Source organism: Nannospalax galili, unplaced genomic scaffold (assembly GCF_000622305.1).
Source record: "Nannospalax galili isolate Female #2095 unplaced genomic scaffold, S.galili_v1.0 scaffold300, whole genome shotgun sequence".
Classification (NCBI taxonomy): Eukaryota; Metazoa; Chordata; class Mammalia; order Rodentia; family Spalacidae; genus Nannospalax; species Nannospalax galili.
In genome coordinates, this window is record NW_008347322.1 from 2,528,944 (window position 1) to 2,550,278 (window position 21,335).

The 21,335-nt window shown below is 43.1% G+C and overlaps 1 protein-coding gene across 4 annotated transcripts in view; it reads left to right on the plus strand.

Annotated features, from left to right (window-relative positions):
- Setx (senataxin) overlaps positions 1-21,335 on the plus strand; it is a 73,264-nt gene that overhangs the window by 48,296 nt on the left and 3,633 nt on the right. For 3 of the 4 annotated variants that reach the window (XM_008843962.3, XM_017800838.2, XM_008843961.3), the window contains exons 16-25: positions 954-1,055; positions 1,246-1,361; positions 2,396-2,467; positions 5,169-5,318; positions 6,864-6,971; positions 10,089-10,276; positions 10,975-11,067; positions 12,564-12,728; positions 15,887-15,985; positions 18,027-18,114. In XM_008843962.3, the coding sequence (XP_008842184.1) occupies positions 954-1,055; positions 1,246-1,361; positions 2,396-2,467; positions 5,169-5,318; positions 6,864-6,971; positions 10,089-10,276; positions 10,975-11,067; positions 12,564-12,728; positions 15,887-15,985; positions 18,027-18,114 (1,181 nt within the window). The remainder of the gene's footprint in view (positions 1-953; positions 1,056-1,245; positions 1,362-2,395; positions 2,468-5,168; positions 5,319-6,863; positions 6,972-10,088; positions 10,277-10,974; positions 11,068-12,563; positions 12,729-15,886; positions 15,986-18,026; positions 18,115-21,335) is intronic. The other variant, XM_029568754.1, reaches the window with a different exon arrangement.

Genomic DNA, 21,335 nt, shown 5'->3' on the forward strand with positions numbered 1-21,335 from the left:
TTACATGCTTCTTAAAATATGCTTTTGTTTTCAGTATTCTTTGACTGACAGAACAAGCCATTCCTGGTAACAGCTTCCATGAGGGGCTGTGGCCTGTATATACTTGTTAATTGATTTTCCAGCTACTTTAAAAGAGCATTTGCCCTTTACCAGGCACTGTGCCAACTACTGAAGTTTCAGCAGTAAGTACCTCAGAGTGAATGTAAATCAGAAATTGGACAGATCATTAAGAACATAGAGGATGCAGTGTACACTGGAGCTAAAAGTGGGTGTTTTCAGACACCTGAGAGAGTCCCTTGATTCAGCTGTGTGAGAGCTGAGGGGGGCAGATACTTGAAATGATGTCGAAGAAAAAGCCTGAAGAGCAATTAGTAGTTAGCCTCAAGAAGGGAGGCAAAAGGGCCCTGATGCATGGTACTTATAAGTAAAAAGGACTAGGGTAGGAGACCCTCGGGTGGTTGAGTAGCTAGAATGCAGTGAGGCTCACAAAGGACCCGGGGGTCTGCAGAGCATCTCCAGTTTTAGAGCACTGCCTGGCACTCAATTGAGGCTTAGTAGATGTTTAGTGAGTTAGAGCCGTGGGAGGGGACGAAAGACCAGGTTACACATGGGCTTATTGAAAGCAGTCAATACTAGCCTTAGTAGAGATACTTACTGTGTCCGTAGCCCTCAGTCCTGTCAACTCTGCCTTGTACTGTGTATGTGACCTGGCCAGCTTGTGGCAAGTAGAAGTGATGTGTACTTGCCTTCTAGAGTGCCATGAAGAAGTCTGCACTAGTGAAGACGCCAGTGTAACTCCTGGCACATGCTAACAGCTCTTGGTTCCCTTCTCTGATTGTTAATGTATTTGCTTAGAAGTATGTATTCTACAAAGAAAATATTGTATGTCGGGATGGCTTTTATTGGCAGTTTCTTTACTAATTTTTTTAAGTGTAATTTTTTTTTATCAACAGGAAATTGTGGAGATATAAATTTAGTACGACTGGGTCCTGAAAAGTCTATTAATAGTGAGGTACTAAGATTCAGTTTGGATAGTCAAGTTAACCACAGAATGAGTAAGTACTAACTTCATTTCATGTTAGTGTTCTCTCTCCTTCTATAAGGTAAAAAAATAACTTGGGCACTAATGGTAATGTGGAGACCTCAGAAATAGTCTAGGTTTGGGAAGGAGTTTTCCTTCTCATTGTGGTTTATATTGTGTATGAGTTTGTTAGAATTAACATGTGATTTTTAAATTTATATTAGAAAAAGACTTGCCTTCTCATGTTCAAGAAATGCATAGAAGAAAAGAGTTTCTAGATCGCCAACTCGATGAGCTTTCCCGCCAGCGAGCTTTATGCCGAGGTGGGAGGGAAATACAGGTATCTGAACATTTCCTAACTCTAATCTTTGAGGAGTAACTTAAACACAAACTAGCTGATGAGTATGTGCTGTCATTCTTTTTTTGGGGAATGCGTGATTCCCAGATAAGTCTGCTAAGGTGGTGTGCCTTACATCAGAGGTTAGCAAGCTTTTTTTTAGTAAAGGACAAAGTAAATATGGAAGGTTTTATAGACCATCCAATCCTGTTACAGCTTCTCAACTCCTAGAGCTCAAAACCTGTCAAAGATAAATGTAAACAGATGCATGGGGCTATGTTGCAGTAAAACTTTTGTAAATAAAGTAGATGGTTTATTATATTTGGATTGTAGCCAAATTATATATTTAAGTTACACTGAGTTTATTAGGCACTTTTCAGTTGATGAGTTCAGTAAAACCCAGTTCAAATTAGGTTAAACCAAAAGGGAATTTACTGGCTCAAATACTCCAGAAAGCAAAAGTGAATTAGCTTTCCATATATTTGGATCAAGAGGCTAACCTGGTAGCATTTATTTCTCCACTCTGTGATTGTTTTTCTCTGTGTGTCAGCCGTTTCTTTTCCATGAGAAGACAAGTGCCACCATCTCTGGGCTCACCATCCCAGTGAAACCCCACTTCCATGCATCGGTTCCAAGGATGCACTCTGATCAGTCCCTGTCGCCAAGCAGGTCCAATCCCTGGTTTTACTTAGGGAACGGGTGCCCTCATTTCCCAGGCCTGTGTTGGTTTCTTATCACTGTGGGAAAGGGATTGTTGGGTTGAGTTTGAACCTCCTAGAAAAGAGTGAGGGAGTGATGCTCTGAGGATCGAGATACTAGGCAGACAGATGACATACATGCAGCATACTAGACATGGTTGAATCTTGGAGCTAGACAGAAAGTGTCAGAATGTTACTGGTAAACAGGAAACGCGCTGGTTTGGTAAATTTTTTATTGGTGAGATTTTCACTTCTGAAACACTAAGCTGTCTGGTATAAAGCCCTCTAATGCACTTAGTTTTCATGATGCTGTTCTAATTTTTTTTTTTTTTTTTCCAGAAGCAAGAATTAGATGAAAACATTGTCAGAGTTTCAAAAGAAAGGCAAGAACTTGCTTCAAAAATCAAAGAGGTAAATAATTTACCCGCTGCACTTTGTTTATGAACTAGTTCAGACAACATGAGAGTTAAAGTTAGGTTTTAAAAACTAATACCAAAAATCATACCTAAAAATGTGGAGAAAATTGTATAATTACATTTACATTTTTTTTTTAACCTAAGTAATTTCATCTCACCATCAAGATTTCTAGGAAAGGTAAAGGTGCTTTATACATTTTTGAAATTTTTTTCTCTTAAGTTTGGATCAATATGGAAAAATCTCTATTCCTTTCTTCCCCACACTGCGAAAAGCAAGTGTGGCTGTTGTCACCAGTGAGTAGTTCGTGAAACTCGGTTTTGGGGGTATTTCACTAAAAAAGACTAAGAGAGGCAGAGATCAGCACGTGTAAATCTAGGAAGAAGGTGGCAGCCGTGGACTGTGCTGTGCTGTAGTCTGAGTAGAAGTAGAGCAGTAGTGGGGTAGGAGTTGGCATAAGGAAGTACAGCTGCCCACCCCTGTTGAATTCTTGGCTCAGAGCATAAGCTTCTTGTGTTTGAATTCTGTATCATTTATAATTGTTCCCTGGTGTTCAAGATGCCACCCACGCCACAGTCCAAGGATGCTTTTGCATATAACCTATGTATGTTGGGCTATATACTTTAAATTATCTCTAGATTTCTTATAATACCTAATACCATGCAAATTCTACATAAATCACTGTTACCCAGTATTGTTCACGGAATAATGACCAAAACCAAACTGTACATATTTAATACACTTAGTAGTTTTCTGACTGATCTCACCTGCATTGCTTCTCCCTAGTATTCTCTGGGTGCAAAACTATCAGAGAAGAGCTAGACTAATTAGGGCTGGAGAGAAGGCTCCATGTTTAGGAGCACAGGCTGCTCTTGCAGAGGACCCAAGTTTGGTTCCCAGCACCCATGTGGCGGTTAACAACCACCTGTAAGTCCATTTCCAGGGGATCTGACACTCTCTTCTTGCCTCTGTAGGCACCAGGCATGCATGTGGTACACATATATACATGTAGGCAAAACATGAAATAAAAATAAAGTCTTGAAGCCAGGTGTGGTGGTGCATGCCTTTAATCCTAGCACTTCGGAGGCAGAGGCAGGTGGATCTCTGTGAGTTTGAAGCCAGCCTGGTCTGCATACTGAGTTCCAGGCCAGCTGGGACTACAGGGAGACCCTGTCTCAAAAAGACCCCCAAAAAAAATCTTGAAAAAAAATCATTAGACTACTTGAAGGTGGGCTGGGCCAGATTTGTGACTGGATGATGAGAATGCACCTCTAATTAGGTCAGGTAGGTTAGGGGGGCAGTGTAAAAGTGTTATTTGTATTATTTTTTTTTAGTAGTTCATTTTTTTTTAATGTGTATGAATGTATTGCCTGCATGTAAGTAAATATACCTGTGTGCAGTGCCCATGGAGATCAGAAGAAGGCATTGGATCCCCTGGAACTGGAGTTACAGACAGTTGTTAGCTGCCATGTGATGTGAGTGCTGGGAATCGAACTTGGGTCAGAGGGGTGTTGAGTCCCCTCAAGCTATAGTTACAGTAGTTGTGAGCAGTCTGATGTGAGTACTGGGATTTGAATTCTGGTCCTCTGCAATAACACCAAGTATGCTAACCGCTGAACCAATATTTATTTTTTGAGACAGGGTCTCCCTGTAGCCCCAGCTGGCCTGGAACTCGCTGTGTAGACCAGGCTGGCCTCAAACTCACAGAGGGCTGCTTCCCAAGTGCTGGGATTAAAGGCGTGCGCCACCACACCGGTTCCAGTGTTGGTGTTTTTGATCTGAGATAGAGTTGGGTTTATATATATTTCCATTAGCAGTTTAAACTGAGCTTCAAATTAATCTTCCAGTATTTATGAAGTCCATTGTTCATGGGTACTGTGGTTTCTGTTGCTCATCACACATGACTTCTGAGGGCTGTGAAATTAACCCTGTTTGGCAGACTACTCAGTAGATTGCTGAGAGATGAGGTACCTGACAGTGCTTTAGCCTGTGAGCACTGGGGAGCCATTGCCACCTTTTCCTAGAAGTCACATACATGCCTTGAGGCCAATGATTGGTTTGTGTAGATATTTTTCCTGTTCTAGAGCTGATGCTTCCCTCTTTTATTAAATATCATTTTGTCATATGAAAATATGGTGGAGTGGGGCTAGAGAGATGGCTCAGCAGTTAAGAACATTGAATGTTCTTGCAGAAGACCCAGGTTCGAATCCCAGCACCCACATGGCAGCTTACAACTGTCCATAACTCCAGTTCCAGGGGCTCCAACAGCCTCTTCTGTCCTCCAAGGGCATTGCGTGACATGGGTGTACTTACTATATGCAGGCAATATACACATACACATAAAAAACTAGAAATAATAAATAAAATATTTAAAATAATAAAAAAAAGAAAATATGGTGGGCTGGAGAGATGGCTCAGTGGTTAAGGGCACTGGCTGTTTTTTCAGAGGACCTGGGTTTGATTCCCCACATGGTGGCTAACAACTTCAGTTCCAGGGGATCTGTCACCTTCTTCAGGCCTGCAGGCATTGCACACATGTGGTGCACTTATATACATGCAGGCAGGACACACACATAAATATAAATTAAAAAAAAACCTTAAAAACAAAAGAAAAAAGTGGTGTTGACTAGTAGAAAGTGACCGTCATAGTCAGGATCTGTGTACAGGTTAGCGTGTTAACCGTTCCTTGTCTCCCTAGGTTCAGGGACGCCCACAGAAAACACAGAACACCATCATCTTGGAGTCCCATGTCATCTGCTGCACATTGAGCACAAGTGGAGGCTTGCTGCTTGAGTCTGCCTTTCGAGGGCAAGGGGGTGTCCCCTTCAGTTGTGTCATTGTGGATGAGGTCAGTGGATAACACGCCATACGGTTTTGACTAATAGTAGGAAGAGGTTTAGGTGAATTATGGCTGCTGAAATGTGAATAAACTGTTAGAAACTTACTCTTTGATAGTGCTGGGCATTGAACCTAGGGCCCTGCCCATGTTGGGAAGCATTCTGCATCCTCAGCCCCTTACCTGCCATTGTGTGTGGATTCTCATGTGAAATATGTTGCTAATGACCCTCCACAATTCGAGTTGGCTTCAGGTCTTCAGGGACCCCTGACTGTTCCCAACAGTGTCCTTGCTGAGCTCCTGCTTGACGGTCTCTGGCTACTTAACTTTCTGTTTTGTTTTTTGTCTTTTTAAGACGGGGTCTCCCTGTAGCCACAGCTGGCCTGGAACTTGATGTAGACAAAGGCTGGCCTTGATCTCACAGAGATCTGCCTGCTTCAGCCTCTCCAATACTGTGATTAAAGGCATGCACCACCATGCCCAGCTAATGTTTTTAATTTTGAACAACTTTGACCAGATATTTTCAGTTAACATCTTTTTTTTTTGTCCACTGAACATGCATTTATTGTGTACCTGTTTTCCTGGGTGAAAAGTCAGAAGACAGAAAAGTGGAGCATTAGATACAGAGTCAGTCCAGAAGATGCAGCTCTCTATAAGTATGTACAGTTATGCATCAAACTATGATTAGGAAACAGTATTCACCAGAATGAAAGTATAGAAAAGGTGGAGATGGTGCCGTCAAGGTCGTGTCACCAGATCAGAGGAAAGAGAGGCACAGGTAGACCTCATGCAGCATCTGAAGTTGAGACATAAAGTTGTAAGACAGTACTACTAGAGAGGGAAAAGTTCTCTGCCTCAAGCTGGGCAGGAACAAAGACACAAACCCAGGATGCTGACAGCCTTCAGACTTGTAACTTGTTCCCACAGTGGCATTTGTGGTAGCTGACTTCAAAATACATGTTACATTTTTTATTATTTTTTAAAACATTTTATTTATTATTTCTATTTTATGTGTATACATGTATTGCCTGCATGTAGGTAAGTGCACCCGTGTCAGGCAATGCCCGTGGAAGACAGAAGAAGGTGTCAGATCTAGAACTGGAGTTACGGACAGTTGTTAGCTGCCATGTGGGTGCTGGGAATCGAACCCAGGTCTTCTGCAAGGACAGGCTGTGCTCTTAACTGCTGAGCCATCTCTCCAGCTTCATTTTTTAAAATTTGTATGTGTGTTTTTCATTACTATTACCTTTGTTGTACATGACACTAGGTTACAGAAGGATGTTTTCATGCAAACGTGTGGTGTATTTAAAACATAAAAATCCTTATTTGATGTCTGGTATAGAAGCGGCTTGGGGATAGTTCAGTACTAGAGCACTTGCCTAGCATGTGTGAGGCCCTGAGTTCATTCCCCAGTACATGTTAAAAACAATGGACCTGTCATGTAGGAGAAGTGTAGTACTTCCCTGAGTGGTTCCAAGTTTATGAAGTGGGCCAGAGTATGTGGATGGATGAGTAGCAAAGATAATCAAGGCTTTTCTCCTATACTTTCTCACAAAGGCTGGGCAGTCTTGTGAAGTTGAGACTCTTTCTCCACTCATCCACCGCTGCAACAAACTTGTCCTAGTAGGAGACCCTAAGCAACTCCCTCCCACAGTGATTTCTATGGTGAGTGTTTTCCTGTCGAGGTTGGATGGGCTGTTTTTGTTTTAGGAGGATGGTTCTGTTGTGAATTGTCATCTCGTAGTAAAGGGGAAAATAGGGAATGGCTGAGAAAAAAGTCTTGTTTGAAGTTTAGTAAGAAAAATACTGACTGGGCATGATCGTGCATGCCTGCAGTTCTCAGTACTCGGGAGGCTGAGGCAGGATCTCGGGTTTGAGGCCTGCCTGGGCTACATAGTGAGCCTTTGTCACTAAAAAAGAGAAAGTGAAAATCTGCACATGTCCTCCTTGTTCACAGGTGTGCTTCCCTGTGTGTGTGTGTGTGTGTGTGTGTGTGTGTACCCTCAGAGGCTAGAGAGGCCATAGTTGTGCCTGACCCAAGGGCCTCTGGGCCACTAGGAAGTCTGCCCTACCTGCACCAGCCTTGGTAATGTATGTGTGTGTGTGTGTGTCTGTGTGTCTGTGTGTGTGTGTGTATGAGTATGTATGTGTGTGTGTGTGTGTGTCTGTGTGTCTGTGTGTGTGTGTGTATGTGTGTGTATGTGTGTGTGTGTGTGTGTGTGTGTAGTAAGAGCCATGAAGGAGGCAGGAAAGCCTAGGCAGCAGCACTCCAGGTGCCCAGGCTGAGTGCAGATATTTTAAGGGTTAGCTCTATCTGATTTATTTTGATAAGAACACAAAACATAGATAAGAAGAACTTTAAATGTAAAGAATCTCAACCTCTTGATTCATGTAAGTGTGTAGAAGGTTGAGGAAGGCATAAGTAGGAGAGATGATTGGGAAAGAACATTTTCGGTTTTGGCACTCTCTCCCCCTGGCTGAAGGACATGTCCGTGCCCCTCCCAGCTCTTGACAGTGAAGACAGTAGGGAAAGAGCGAGTTCCTCGTGAGCTCAGCTGGGGAGAAAGCAGTGCCTGAGCGCGGTCCAGCTCCCACTAGACATGTCTGCCGAAGTGCATGTCAGCCCTGATTCGGTGGTTTGGGGTTGTCCATCTGAAGAGCTTTACTCAACATGGTTTTGAAATTTAGTAAACTTTGTTTTTATAAGATTGTGGTGCTTTTATGCAGATCCAGAGAATGGGTCTTTTCAAAGCATTTCTGTTCATTCCGTTTGTTTCTTGTTGTTGCCATTTGTTTTTTGCTTTGGATTATTCAGAATGATTGTGTAGTTCTTTGTGTGACATGAGTACAGTGCACAGCTAAACTTGTGCTGGAAGGAGGAGCTTGACAACATTTTTTTCAAGTACTAGTGTCTTTAAAATTTACTGACTTGACTCTTGAAAAGGGGCCTCAGCATGTAGTAAAGGGGTTCTTACTGGGGTTGGCTGGACGGCCTTCTTTGATACTTGATAAAAACTTTAACTGTGTTCTTTTTATAATTGTACAATTAAAAGAAGCTTATTGAAGAAAATTTAAAAAAGTGATTACAAAGTTGATTTTCCAGCAATGTCTTTGCTAAGCCGCATGTTTTCTAGGGGTTAACTGAAAAGGTTAACAGATTCTCCCAAGCGTTAAGCGCTTCCATTCCATTTTTTTTTTTTTTCAGTATCATATAGCGAGTGCCAGCGCGATTCAAGTACTGTTTTTATTTTTGATTTTATTTCTTTTTGTGGGAGATGTTGAGACAGAGTGTCCCCTACATAGTAGCCCAGACTGGCCTGGAGCTAGTTGTATAGCCCAGGCTGTCCTTGAACTTGCTGATCCTCCTGCCTCAGCTTCTTGAGTGCTGGGATTGTAGGCATGAGCCACCACACCCAGCTCAGGTGCTGTTTTAGACGTTGAAGTTGTGATCATGAAAAGACCCACAGTGCCTGCTGTCATGGCACTTACATTTCAGCAGGTAACAGGCAGTTTGTTTTTAGGTTTGTGTCCATGTGTATGTCTGAATATATGTAGGCTATTGTTTGAAGGTAACAGAAGTAGTCTCTATAGAATTGGCTTTTTGGCTTTTTTCCAGCTACTGCAGAAACAGCCCTTCATGTCATGAAATACAAATCTATGTTATTTTGTAGGTTGGGCTCAGCTTCTGTTTTTTTTTTTCCCCTGGAGGTAGGTTATATTATCTTATATAAGTCCTTTTATATTTCCTCTGAGAGAAGATTAAAAACCGGTTTTGGGGCCAAATTGAATACACTTTGGGGAACATAATGTCAGATGTCTTCATAACTTGTTGGTCAAGCAGGGCTATTTAAAATCACATGAATGGCTTGTTTTCATGCTTGGCGTTTGAGTTACAGACACTTTGCACTGCATGTCCATCTTCACACGTGTGTCTTCAGCCTTATGCATGACCCGTCACCACACCATGTGTAGTTTTTGGAACACATTTTAACTTCCAGGTTATTTAAGATAAAGTGGTTTTTGAATCTTTGTATGATGCTACACTGAAAATTACTGTGCTTTACTGGGCATTGTGATGTTCACCTTTGATCTTAGCACTCGGGAGGCAGAGGCAGGTGGACCTCTGTGAGATCGAGGTCAGCCTGGTCTACATAAGTGAGTTCCAGACCAGCTGGGGCTACAGAGAGCTTGTCTCAAAAAACAGAACAAAACAAAACACAACTATGACGACACTGGCAATTTTTGTACTTGTGTAGGTCACTTTTTCACACTGGGTTGTAACCATTTGGCTTCTGAAATCAATTTAGTGAGTTTGTCCTCTGGAGCATGAATGCTACTGGGCTTGATCTCCTTTCCCTTGGCAGTCTCAGTGTAAGTGCTCAGCACACATACGGGCACATAAAGAAATCGCTCTTCAGAGGCTTATTTTGTAATGCACTCAAAATTTCTACTGCTGAAAACTTACCCCAGAAATAATTGCTAAAGTTTGTGTCAAATGTCTTTGCTTCCTGTATTGCTGGTTCACTCAGGTGACCTGTTGGTATCAAAGCAGCATTGGGTGACCATTCACTCCACTGCCTCTTTTTCTTGAATAGTGTGCAGTGTTCTAAAGATTCAGGGTGTGTGGCTTTTTGTGGATCAAGGTCAGAAAATACCTCTTTCTGTGATTAGTGGTGATCGTAAGCCATCTGAAGGTTGACACATCCACACTGGAATACCGTATTTTAGAGGGTTGGGGAGAGTGTAAAGCAGCTCCTAGAAGTTCTTTCTTTCTCCTCCCAGAAAGCACAGGAGTACGGCTATGACCAGTCAATGATGGCTCGCTTCTGCAAGCTGCTGGAGGACAATGTGGAGCAGCACCTGATTGGTAGACTGCCAGTCCTGCAGCTCACTGTCCAGTACAGGATGCATCCGGACATTTGTCTCTTCCCTTCTTACTACGTTTACAACAAAAACTTGAAGACAAACAGGTAGGTGTCCTTTGTTGTCTGCCAACTTGTTTCATTTGTGGATTACCTGCTTATGAAGTCTTGTCAAAAAGAGCCTAAGTCAGAATAGCCATGACTGGTGGCTTGATGCCTATGATCCTAGCACTCAGGAGGAGGACAAGGCAAGAGGATTGTCTTAAATTTGAGGCAAGCCTAGGCTGTAGAGTAAAACCCTGTCTCAGGAAAAAGGAAAAAAATCCATCAGTATAAATCATAAAATTTTCCTTATTTTGTCTGATTATAAATGCCAATCACGTTGATTGTATCAAGTGCAGACAGATTGATTGGGGGTCGCAGTCACCCATACTTGATGAAGCCAGAGGTGCACTGGTAGCTTTGCCTCCATCTTCTGTGGGTGGTGCTGGGGGTTGGACCTGCTGTCAACCATGCTGTACCTTTGCATCTGAGCTACACTGTCTGTGCTCTGCCCTTTTGTGTGCGTCCCGTGGGGCTTGCTTTTTTCACTTGCTATGTTAGGAGCAACTTTCTAGTCATAATCGTTAGGTTTTTGGTGGGTAGATCACCTTCCCTAGACCTTAAAAGGTCTACAGCTGTAAAAGGGCTCTTGTTCCCTTAACGTTTCTTGGTTTTGTCACACACAGGTAAAAAAAAAAAAAAATGAAGATAATGTTAGAATATGTACTTTAGTATATTTTCTGATTGTGGTTGCTTTTGTGCAGATTGACTGAAACCATTCGATGTTCATCAGACTGGCCATTTCAGCCTTACCTGGTGTTTGATGTGGGAGACGGTTCAGAGCAGCGGGACAATGAGTATGTTCTCCTCCTCCTCCCCCTCCAGGGATGGGCTCAGAGTTGGCACATTGTTTTTGTTGAGGTTTATGTTTAGAACGTGCACATACATGTCTCTGTAGTGCTGGGACAGTCATTGTCACTGCTAGTAGCTTCCCCTTTCTGTGTGATTGATTCTCTGGTGGTCAGTAAGCCTTTGAGAGGTCATTGCCTGAGAGACACAGCCTTGACATCTTTGTAAGATGACTGTGGTCTTACAGAGAGACAGACATTAACTAGACAGTCATCTAGATGGGTAATTATGGTTAAGTGCCTTGAAGAGTCTGCTGCGTGAACAGAAATGAGCAAGTAGATAAAGGCCAGGCCCAGTGGAACGGCTTCAAGGATTCGGAGTCCTAAGACAGGGGTGGGTTTGGGCTGTGTGTAGATGACAGCAAAGTGGAGAGGGTGGACTATAGACCTCAGGAGAGCCGGGGATCAGGGTGAGGAGGGGAGGGGTTGTCTGGAGAGCATTTATCAGCATGTGAAGAGACACTGCTCCTTGCCCTGACCACAAGAAAATGCAAATTGTATAGGTGAGAGGAGTAAGAACACAGTTGTTCTTTAATATTTCTATTGTATATATATATGAGCTTGTATGGAAGTGCACCCGTGTCATGCAGTGCCCGAGGAGGCCAGAAGAGTACGTCGGATCCCCTGTAACTGGAGTTAGTGGCCATGTGGGTGCTGGGAATTGAACCCAGGTCCTCTGCAAGAGCAGCCAGTGCTCTTAATGCCTGAGCCATCTCTCCAACTTTGAGAAGTTGCCTCTGGGGTTGCAGTGCCACAGGGATTGTAGCTGAAAGGTCTGAGGTGGGGCCTGCTGGGGCAGAGCCCAGAATTAAGAGCTAAGCCCCAAATGCATTATGGGAACAGAAGGCAGCAACAAGCTGGAGACTGTTTACCTGGGATTTCAGGGACAGGAAAGACAGCCAGCAACTAGTGGTCTGTTCAGTAGGAATGATACAGTATGTCGGTCGTTGGGTATTTTAAGACTCAAGTGTAAGGAGCTGTGTTGGTGTAGGTCAGAGCTAGTTTGGTAACGAGTTGGCAGAGAGGATAATGGCAGCACAAGATGCTTCCAGGCCCATGCTGTTCAACCCTGGCTGTGTGTAGGGCAGCTCCTCAGCAGTATGTGTGGTCCTTAGGGGGCTGGTGTGGCTTAATGAAGCTCTTGGTCGATATGAACATTTCCAATCCTTATGTTTGCTGTCAGTGTTACCCAGAGCTTCCTCATTAGAATGTTACTATTTCCATTTCTGTTTTAACAGATGTAGAAATTGTTGCCTAAACTTGAGTTGACGCCATACTCCTTTCTGTAGCTTCATGCTTCATTGAACACTTATTTGTAGTTACTCATACATAGGAATAATCATTGTCACATTCTCTTTTGAGTCACTGCTGGCTGAAAAGAAGCCAAGAATGAGTGAGCAGCAGACTGCTGCTGGTGTTGATGTCTTCTTTTCCATCTTGTTTAGCTCATATGTGAATGTTCAAGAAATAAAGTTGGTGATGGAAATAATTAAGCTTATTAAAGAAAAAAGAAAAGATATTTCCTTTCGAAACATTGGCATAATAACCCATTACAAGGCTCAGAAGACGAAGATTCTGAAGGATTTGGAGAAAGAATTTAATAAGAAAGGGTGAGACATTTTTTACATATATTCCTGGTGTTTAAACTGAATTAGTTTTGTTTGTTTTTTTTGTTTTTGTTTTTTTTAACAGTAGCATTAGGGTTGAATCAGGGTCTTGTCCATGCCAGGCAAGCATTCTACCTCTAAGATACATCTCCAGTTCTCTTGTTATTTTTAAAAAAATTGAGACAGTGTGTCTGTGAGTTGCCCAGGCTCTGACTGTGTTCTGGTTCTATTGGATAGTGGTGCAGATACAGGAAGGAAGGTGAGTCCTCATCCTTGGCACCGTGGTTATTTTTCCTGTTGCTGTCACAAAATATTCTGGCAAAAATACTGAAGGGGTTATTTTACATCACAGATGTTCGGTCCGTCATGGTGAAAAAGAGCAGGATCCTAACGTAGGCTGGTCACATTATGTCCTCGGTCAGAAGACGAGAACAGTGAATGTTTGCATGGTAGCTCTTAGTTCCCTTTCTCTACTCTGGCACAGTGCAGGGACTCCTGCTTAGGGAATGGCACCACTCACAATGGGTGAATCTTCCCATCTCAGCCCAATCAGTGGACAACCCCCACAGACATGCCTCAAGACCCATCTCCCAGGTTATTCTAACTTTTGCCAAGTTGATAGTTGTGTCACTAACCATCACAACTCCACCCCTTGTCAACTTGATGCCCAAAACAGCATTATTGTCAAGCTGGAACCTTAATATGCATTCATTCCAACTTTAAAAGTCCTTAAGGTCTAACACCGGGCATGATAGCAGGTGCCTTTAATTCCAGCACTCAGGAGGCAGAGGCAAGCAGATTTCTGTGAGCTCCAGGCCAGCTGTGGTTATAGGGAGACCCTCAAAAAGACCAAAAAAAAAAAAAAAAAAGAAAAGGAGAGAAGGGTTTACTTAGCTCACTGTCCACAGTGTACTTGACCATGGCAAAGAAGGGACGGCAGCAGGACCTGAAGTAGCTGGTCCCTTGTCAGAAGAGCAGTGAACACGTGCATGCTGATGTTTGACTCACTTCCTCCACTCTTCTGCAGTCTTGGATCCCCTGCCTAGGTCTTCCCATCTCAATTGACATAATTAGAAAATTCCCTACAGACATGGTCTGAGGTATGTGAATTGGAGGTCTACATGGCAAGTTCCAGGCCAGCTGGGGCTACAAGGAGACCAAATAAAACCCAAACCGAAAAACATATACAGAAAAAGGACCTAATGCTGCAAGATTGCAGTACTCCCCATATGGGTAATTAGTTCAGTCACTGACAGAATTGCAACTGCCTACTTTACAGACACGATCAAGCTGTGATCAAATCATAGAACTTTAAAACAAAACCACAAACCTAAAAGGTTTACGGAAACTTAAGTATAAGTACATGTGGCCTCAGACTGGGAGGTAGTATTTTTGCTTTTTTGGTCTTTTATGTTTTGTTTTAGACACAATCTCACTATGTAGCCCTGACTGGTCTAGACCAGACTGGCCCCAAACTCACAGAGATTCGCCTGTTTCTGCCTCCCAAGTGCTGGGATTAAAGGTCATTGCCACCCTGGCTAGGAGTAGTTCCTTAGAATACTAAAGGAAAGAAAAGGCAAATTAGACTTGATAAACTTTTTTTTAAAAATATTTTACTATTATTTTTATGTGTATGAGTGTATTGCCTGAATGTATGTGAGTGCACCTGTGTCGTGCAATGCTGCGGAGGTCAGAAGAGGGCTTCGGATTCCCCTGGAACTGGAGTTAAGGATGGTTCGTAGCCGCTACGTGGGTGCTGGGAATCAAACTGGGTCCTCTGCAAGAGCAGTCAGTGTTCTTAACCGCTAAGCCATCTCTCTAGCCCTGATAAACATTTTTTAAATAATTATGTTTCAAAGGACACTAGCAAGAGTGGGAAAGGATGATGTACCTTAGTGGTGTGTGACATTTTATCTACTGCCCCAAACAAAGAAAAAAGAGGAAAAAGTACTTGGAAATAATTTAGAGATTAGTCTGTCTGGAATATATAAAGAATTCTTCAAATAACTAAACATTTTCCCAAAGAAGACAGATAGATGACCAGTAAAAAGGGTGTCATTAGGGAAGTACAAATCAAAACCATTAAGTACCCCTTCACACCCACCAGGATGGTAATAGTGGAAAAAACCCGAAACCCCAGACAAAAAGATGTGGGCAATTGAGACTGTTAAATGTTGGTTGCTGGTGAGAATTTAAAATAAATTACTATAGAAAACAGTTTAGTGATTTCTTAAGAATTAAATATGGACTTGCTGTATGACTGAGCAAGTTCACACCTAGGTACATACTCAGAAGAACTAAGAAAAATGTTCATCAAAACTTGACACTAATATTTACAGTAACATTGTTTATAATAGCCATAAGCTGGAAACAACCCACAGTCCATCAGTTTGTGAATGGATACTTAGTGGTTGTGTGAAATGGAAGTATAGTTAACATGGTGCAGCCTAAGATAATGGGTATGGTGGCTCATGCCTGTAATCCTAGCATCTGGGAGGCTCAGGCAGGAGAATTGCCATGAGTTTGAGGTCAGCCTGGACTGCATAGTGAGTTGCAGGCCATCCTGGGTTTCAGTGTGAGGTTCTTTCAAAATAGGATTACATTTTTTTTTCTTTATTTGTTTGGAGTTTTTTTGTTTTGTTTTGAGACACAGTCTCCTTATATCCCTAGTTGGCCTGGAACTCAATGTAGATTAGGTTGGCCTCGAAGTCACAGAGATCCGCTTGCCTCTGTCTCCCAAGTGCTGGGATTAAAAGTGTGTGCCACTATGCCCAGCTTTGACATGAATGTGAAATTTTTAGCATAAGACATTCTGTAGAGCCAGGCATGGTGGCGCACACCTTTGATCCCAGCACTCGGGGGGTAGAGGCAGGCAGATCTCTGTGAGTTTAAGGCCAGCCTGGTCTACATAGTGAGTTCCAGGACAGCTGGGGCTACAGGGAGACCCTATCTCAACAAGACCAAAAAAAAAAAAAAAAAAAAACAAAATAAAAAACCAGATTCTGTATAGATAGATCTGATGAATGGTTGCCAGGAAGTGAGGGGATGGGTAGGCTCTACTAAGATGTCATGAAGAGACAAGAAGTTTAAAAATATGATGTTTTTATATGTGTTTCATAATTTTACTTCTAGTAGTAAATATGCTTGCCTTTTGTGAATAGACCTGCAGAAGTAGATACAGTGGATGCCTTCCAGGGTCGACAGAAGGACTGCATCATCGTTACATGTGTCAGAGCGAGTGCCGTGCAAGGCTCAATTGGGTGAGTAACTGGCAGCATTCTTACTCACTTGTTGAGAATTAGATGCGTCATCTGGCTCCACAGTCGACTGCTGCTGGAGAGCGCTGCCATTTGCTTTATTCATTTTCTTTTATTTGAACCTGTGTAATATCTTGAGGCTAAGGAGATGGCTGAGTTAGTAAAGTGCTTGCCACACAGGGTAAGGACCTGAGTTTGGATCCCTAGCACCCATGGTAAAAGGCCATGCATGGTGACGAGTGTCTGTAACCTCCACTCTTGGGGCAGAGATAGGCATTTCCTGGGTGCTTGCAGGCCAGCCAGTCTATCCTAAATGCTGCCCTTGAGGTTTAATGAGAGAGGTTTCAAAAAATAAGACAGAGAGCACTTGGGGAACGTCCCTGGTGTAAATCTCTCACCTCTACATACATGTACACCCATATGTACACATGTGTGTACAATGCACACACACAAAATATGTATCATGAAAGTATCTTTAAGTTTTGAAGTAGATCATCTGTGAGGTCTGCTTTTCATAAGCTGTTTCCGTTCTTTAATAAAATGAAGTAAATATTTTGCAGGGATCTGTAGCGTCACTGGTATGTATTACCCATTTTCTTGCTTTGAGTCTGCTTAACTAAACAACTGAATCCTTAACTACTGAAGATGCAAAGGACTCCATTAACTCTCTAGGTTGATGCTCATATGATTATTCTTTTTCATGAGATCCACATGGAATTTACATGTCCTAGATTGATTTAAGCAGTCTTAAACAGTGATTTCAATGACTTTTGTCTCTCCTAAGGCTGGGCTGTCTGTACATACAGAGTTGGCTAGCACAGGACCATTTCGTGGATAGTCCATTTCCCGCTCATTTGAAAGCTCACCATTTTCATACTCCCATTCTAATTCTTTTTTTGGTCTTTTTGAGACAGTGTCTCCCTGTGGCCCCAGCTAGTCTGAAACTCTTTGTAGACCAGGCTGGCCTTCAGCTCACAGAGATCCACCTGCTTCTGCCTCCTGAATGCTGGGATTAAAGGTGTGCGCCACCATGCCCGGCTCCCATTCTATTTCTGTATTGCCATGTTTATTTCTGTGCTAGCTCCCTACTACTTCAACAGTCTCAATATTTAAATTTAAAAATAAGAAATAAATCCTATATATTTCTAGGATATTTTTATTTATATGTATACCTTTGGAGGTCAGAGGAGTACAGATCCCCTGAACTGGAGTTGCAGGTGGATGTGAATGTTAGGCACTGAACTCAGGTCCTCTAGAAGAACAGCAAGTGCTCTTAAGCACTTGAGTTGTCTCTCCAGCCCCCTCTAGGATCATTTTGAAATTTAAGTTATATTGTTAGTGTTCTAGTGTCTCCAAGTCAGAAAAAGAGATGAACAAATTCCTAACTTGAAAGTAAAGTACTACGGGTTTGGTTCATTCACTGCTTGTTTTTTTTCAATTTTATTTAACTGCACCCATGTCGTACAGTGCCCACAGAGGACAGAAGAGGCTGTCAGATCCCCTGGGACTGGAGTTACAGCCAGTTGTTAGCTGCCATGTGGGTGCTGGGATTCAAACCTGGGTCTTCTGCAAGAACAGTCAGTGTTCTTAACCACTGAGCCATCTCTCCAGCCCCCATTCACTGGTTTTAAAAAATATATTTTATTATTTTTGTGTTATGCATATGAGTGTATTGCCTGCATGTATGTAAGTATACCTGTGTTGTGCAGTGCTCCTGGAGGTCAGAAGAGGGTGTCAAATCCCCTGGAACTGTAGTTACACATGGTTGTTAACCATCGTATGGGTGCTGGGACTCAAACCTGGCTCCTCTGCAAGAGTAGCCAGTGCTCTTAACTGCTGAGCCATCTCTTCAGCTGCCATTCACTGTTTTTAATAGGAGCTACTTCTGTGCCAGGTACCTGGATTGGGACAGAGAGTGAGAACACACTATAACCAGAAAGTGTGGAAAGGGGCACTGGAGATGCTGTCTGCAGCACTGCCTGTGTCTTCCTAAGTGATTTGCTGTCATTCTACAGAGAGAAATAACTTTCTTGTTGTTGCTTAGGTTCCTGGCAAGTTTGCAGAGACTGAATGTCACCATTACACGAGCCAAGTATAGCCTCTTCATCCTTGGGCACTTGAGAACTCTAATGGTACGTGCATTCTGTGGGGGCTGCAGGGAGCTGAAGTTCTCACCATCAGTATTGCTGGGTTGATTTTTTTTTTTCTTCATCAAAATGGTAAGTAGGTTACAAAATAAAAGTTGTTCTGTCCTCCAGCAGCGTTTCCCATAAGCGTATGTGTACATAGAAGCCTCTCACCCTGTCTCAGATCAAAGCCCAAGTGTGTCCACTGGATTTTCAAGATGACCTTTCTAAGAACATGATCTGTGTCAGTGACAGGACTGCGAAGCAAGCAGATCCATCCACACACCAAGTGCTAGAACAGGGCTGGGCTGGCACTCAGTAGACGCTAGCTGTGGCTGTTTGAGCCCAGTTTCTCTAGAGAGTGCAGGAGCGTGCTTGCCTGCTTTCCTTGGCGTGTTGTCCAGAAGCCCCTCTGCTCACTTGAGGTCTGCCTCAGAGCTCCTGCCCCTGTGGTCCTGCTTGGGAGGAAGCTCAAGGCTCCCTGTCTTCCGTGGACACATGGTATGAGCAGTTCCAGGGACACTGCAGCAGCTGCAGCTCACATTTGCTGTGTGTCTCGGGCTAGAAGCTTGTGGTGTCCTTAATAAATTCATTGGTCATCTAAGGAGAGAAGCCAGCTTCGCTGATTTCTTTTTTCCTTCTCATTTTTGTTAATGCCACTGAAAGTATTCCGATGGCGCTCCCTTCTCACTTACCCCTTTTCTAGTGCGCTGGTCTCTATTGTGTGTTGTTTGTGGAGCCCTTGAAGGAAGTTGTAAATGCCAGGTACCCTGTGTTTAATGTCTATTTTAAGTTGGTAAAGAGAAACCAAATTTTATCCTTAGTATTGCTGAAGATTGTTTATAACATATTATAATGTCAGTATTTATAAAATAGTGATGGAGGCTGAAGAGATGGCTCAGCACTTGTGTGATTGCCACTCTCCCAGAGGACCTCAGTTCAGTTCCCAGCACCCATATCAGGCAGCTTACAACTGCCTGTAACTCCAGCTCCAGGGAATCTGATGCTCTTTTCTGGCCTCTTTGGACACCCACAGGGATGTGTACCCATACCCACACACAGACATAACAATAAAATGAATCTTTTTGTTTAAAAATTAAGTGATGAGCTGGAAATACAGCTGAGTGGTATAGCACTTGCCTAGCACATGCAAGGCCCTGAGGTCCATCCCCAGCAACATACACTCCAAAGAACAACAACAACAAAAGGATTGAGGGGCTGGAGAGATGGCTCAGTGGTTAAGAGCACTGGCTGCCCTTGTAGAGAACAGGTTCAGTTCCCAGCACCCACATGGTGGCTAACAACCATCTGTAACTGCAGTTCCAGGAATTCAGTACCACTTTCCGGTCTCCTCAGGCATTGCGTGACACAGATGCACTTACATACATGCAGAGAACAGACTCATGCATAAAGACAAATTTTCTTTAAAAACTTGTTTTATGGGGGCTAGAGAGATGCTCAGTGGTTAAGAGCACTGACTGCTCTTGCAGAGGACCGGGTTTGATTCCCAGCACCCACATGGCGCTATGAACCGTCCTTAACTCCAGTTCCAGGGGAATCCGAAGCCCTCTTCTGACATCCTCAGCATCGCATGACATAGGTGCACTCACATACATGCAGGCAATACGCTCATACACATAGAATAAAAATAATAAAATATATAAAAAAAACCAAACTTGTTTCGTGATCTCAGGTTTGAATGAAATGCTGAGTTTCGGTGTAGTAGACTTGGCTACACTGGTGAGGACATCTGCTTCATGTGAGCTTTGAGCCACAGGCTAAGAACTTCCATGTGGCTTCTGAGTGGGAATGTGGAGCGAGCACATGGCCTCATGTTGCCTACCTGGGCTGTTGATGTGTCCGTCACTGCACCGCGAGTCTTTGGCTTCCTTTACTCTCACAGAACCTGTGGAGGCAGCATTACTGCAGCTCATCACATCAAGGTGCCGCTGATCACACTGCAGCTAATCTGTGATAAAACTTTATTTTCACTTAAGATTCATATTTTGTATTTCCTGGAAAGCTGTTTTAGGACTTTGGACCCTATTCACTCTTGCATACATAAAAGTGAAAACACAAAATGACAAGGTTGTAATATCCCTAAGTGTTTGACTTCTATCCAGCACTCATGAATCCTTTTCCATTTACAGTCTCATATTCCCCGCCATCCTCAGTGCAATCAAGCGCTGGCAAAATCCGTGTTGCCTAGAGTGTGCCCCTGCTGTCCCTAGGGTTGTCTTAGAACTACCCTGATCTTCATCCTACAAGCCTTTCTTTTTAATTCTTTTATTTTTTATTTTACATGTATGAGTGTATTGGCTGTATGTTTGTAAATGCACCCATGTCATCATGCATTGCCCGCGGAGGTCAGAAGAGGACGTCGGATCCCCTGGAACTGGAGTTATGGACGGTTGTTAGCTGCCGTGTGGGTGCTGGGATTCAAACCAAGGTCCTCTGCAAGAGTAGCCAGTGCTTTTAACCACTGAGCATCTCTCCAGTCCTGTCTTTTTTTTTTTTTTTTAAAGACCAGGTCTTTGTAGCTCATACTGTCCTGGAACTATGGAATCTGCTGGTTTCAAACTCAGAGCTGTCCTCCTGCCTTAGCCCCTAGTAGCTGGGAATACAGGTGGGAGCCGCCCCACCCATCTTTCCACCCTTCAGGAGTCATTAATAGTATTAGAAGACGTCTGTAAGTTCTCATGCAAGATCTTTAAATGGTTAACTAAAAATCAAACAACTACAGTGACCTAGTTATGAATTCCCTCAAGGTGTGTGGAATGTGGAAGCTTTTAGTTTTGTTTTTTGCTTTGTTAATTAAAAATGCATGTTTTCACAGTTAAACCACTTTTAACTTTGGCCTGCTTCTTGGCTAAGTAAGAGATTCCACATAGCACTGGACACTGTGATTCATACCTGGAATCCCAGCACTCGCTAGGTAGACAGAGGCAAGCAGGATCTCTCCGAGTTCCAGGCCAGTTGGGGCTACAGGGAGACCCTGTCTCCAAAAACCAAACAGAAAACAGAACAGAAAAAGGGTAGAGAGTGACAAAGAGTGGAAGAATATTTTGGAGTCCTTCCTCGGTGCATTAAGACACTAGCCCTTTGGGGCTTGGGAGCCCTTCGGGAAGTCAGTAAATACTGTGGGTTTCTTTCAACAACAGTCACAGGCCTTTGAAAACGAAGTCTCCCTGTTAAATGTCAGCCCTGCCCACGGACAGGTGGCCGTC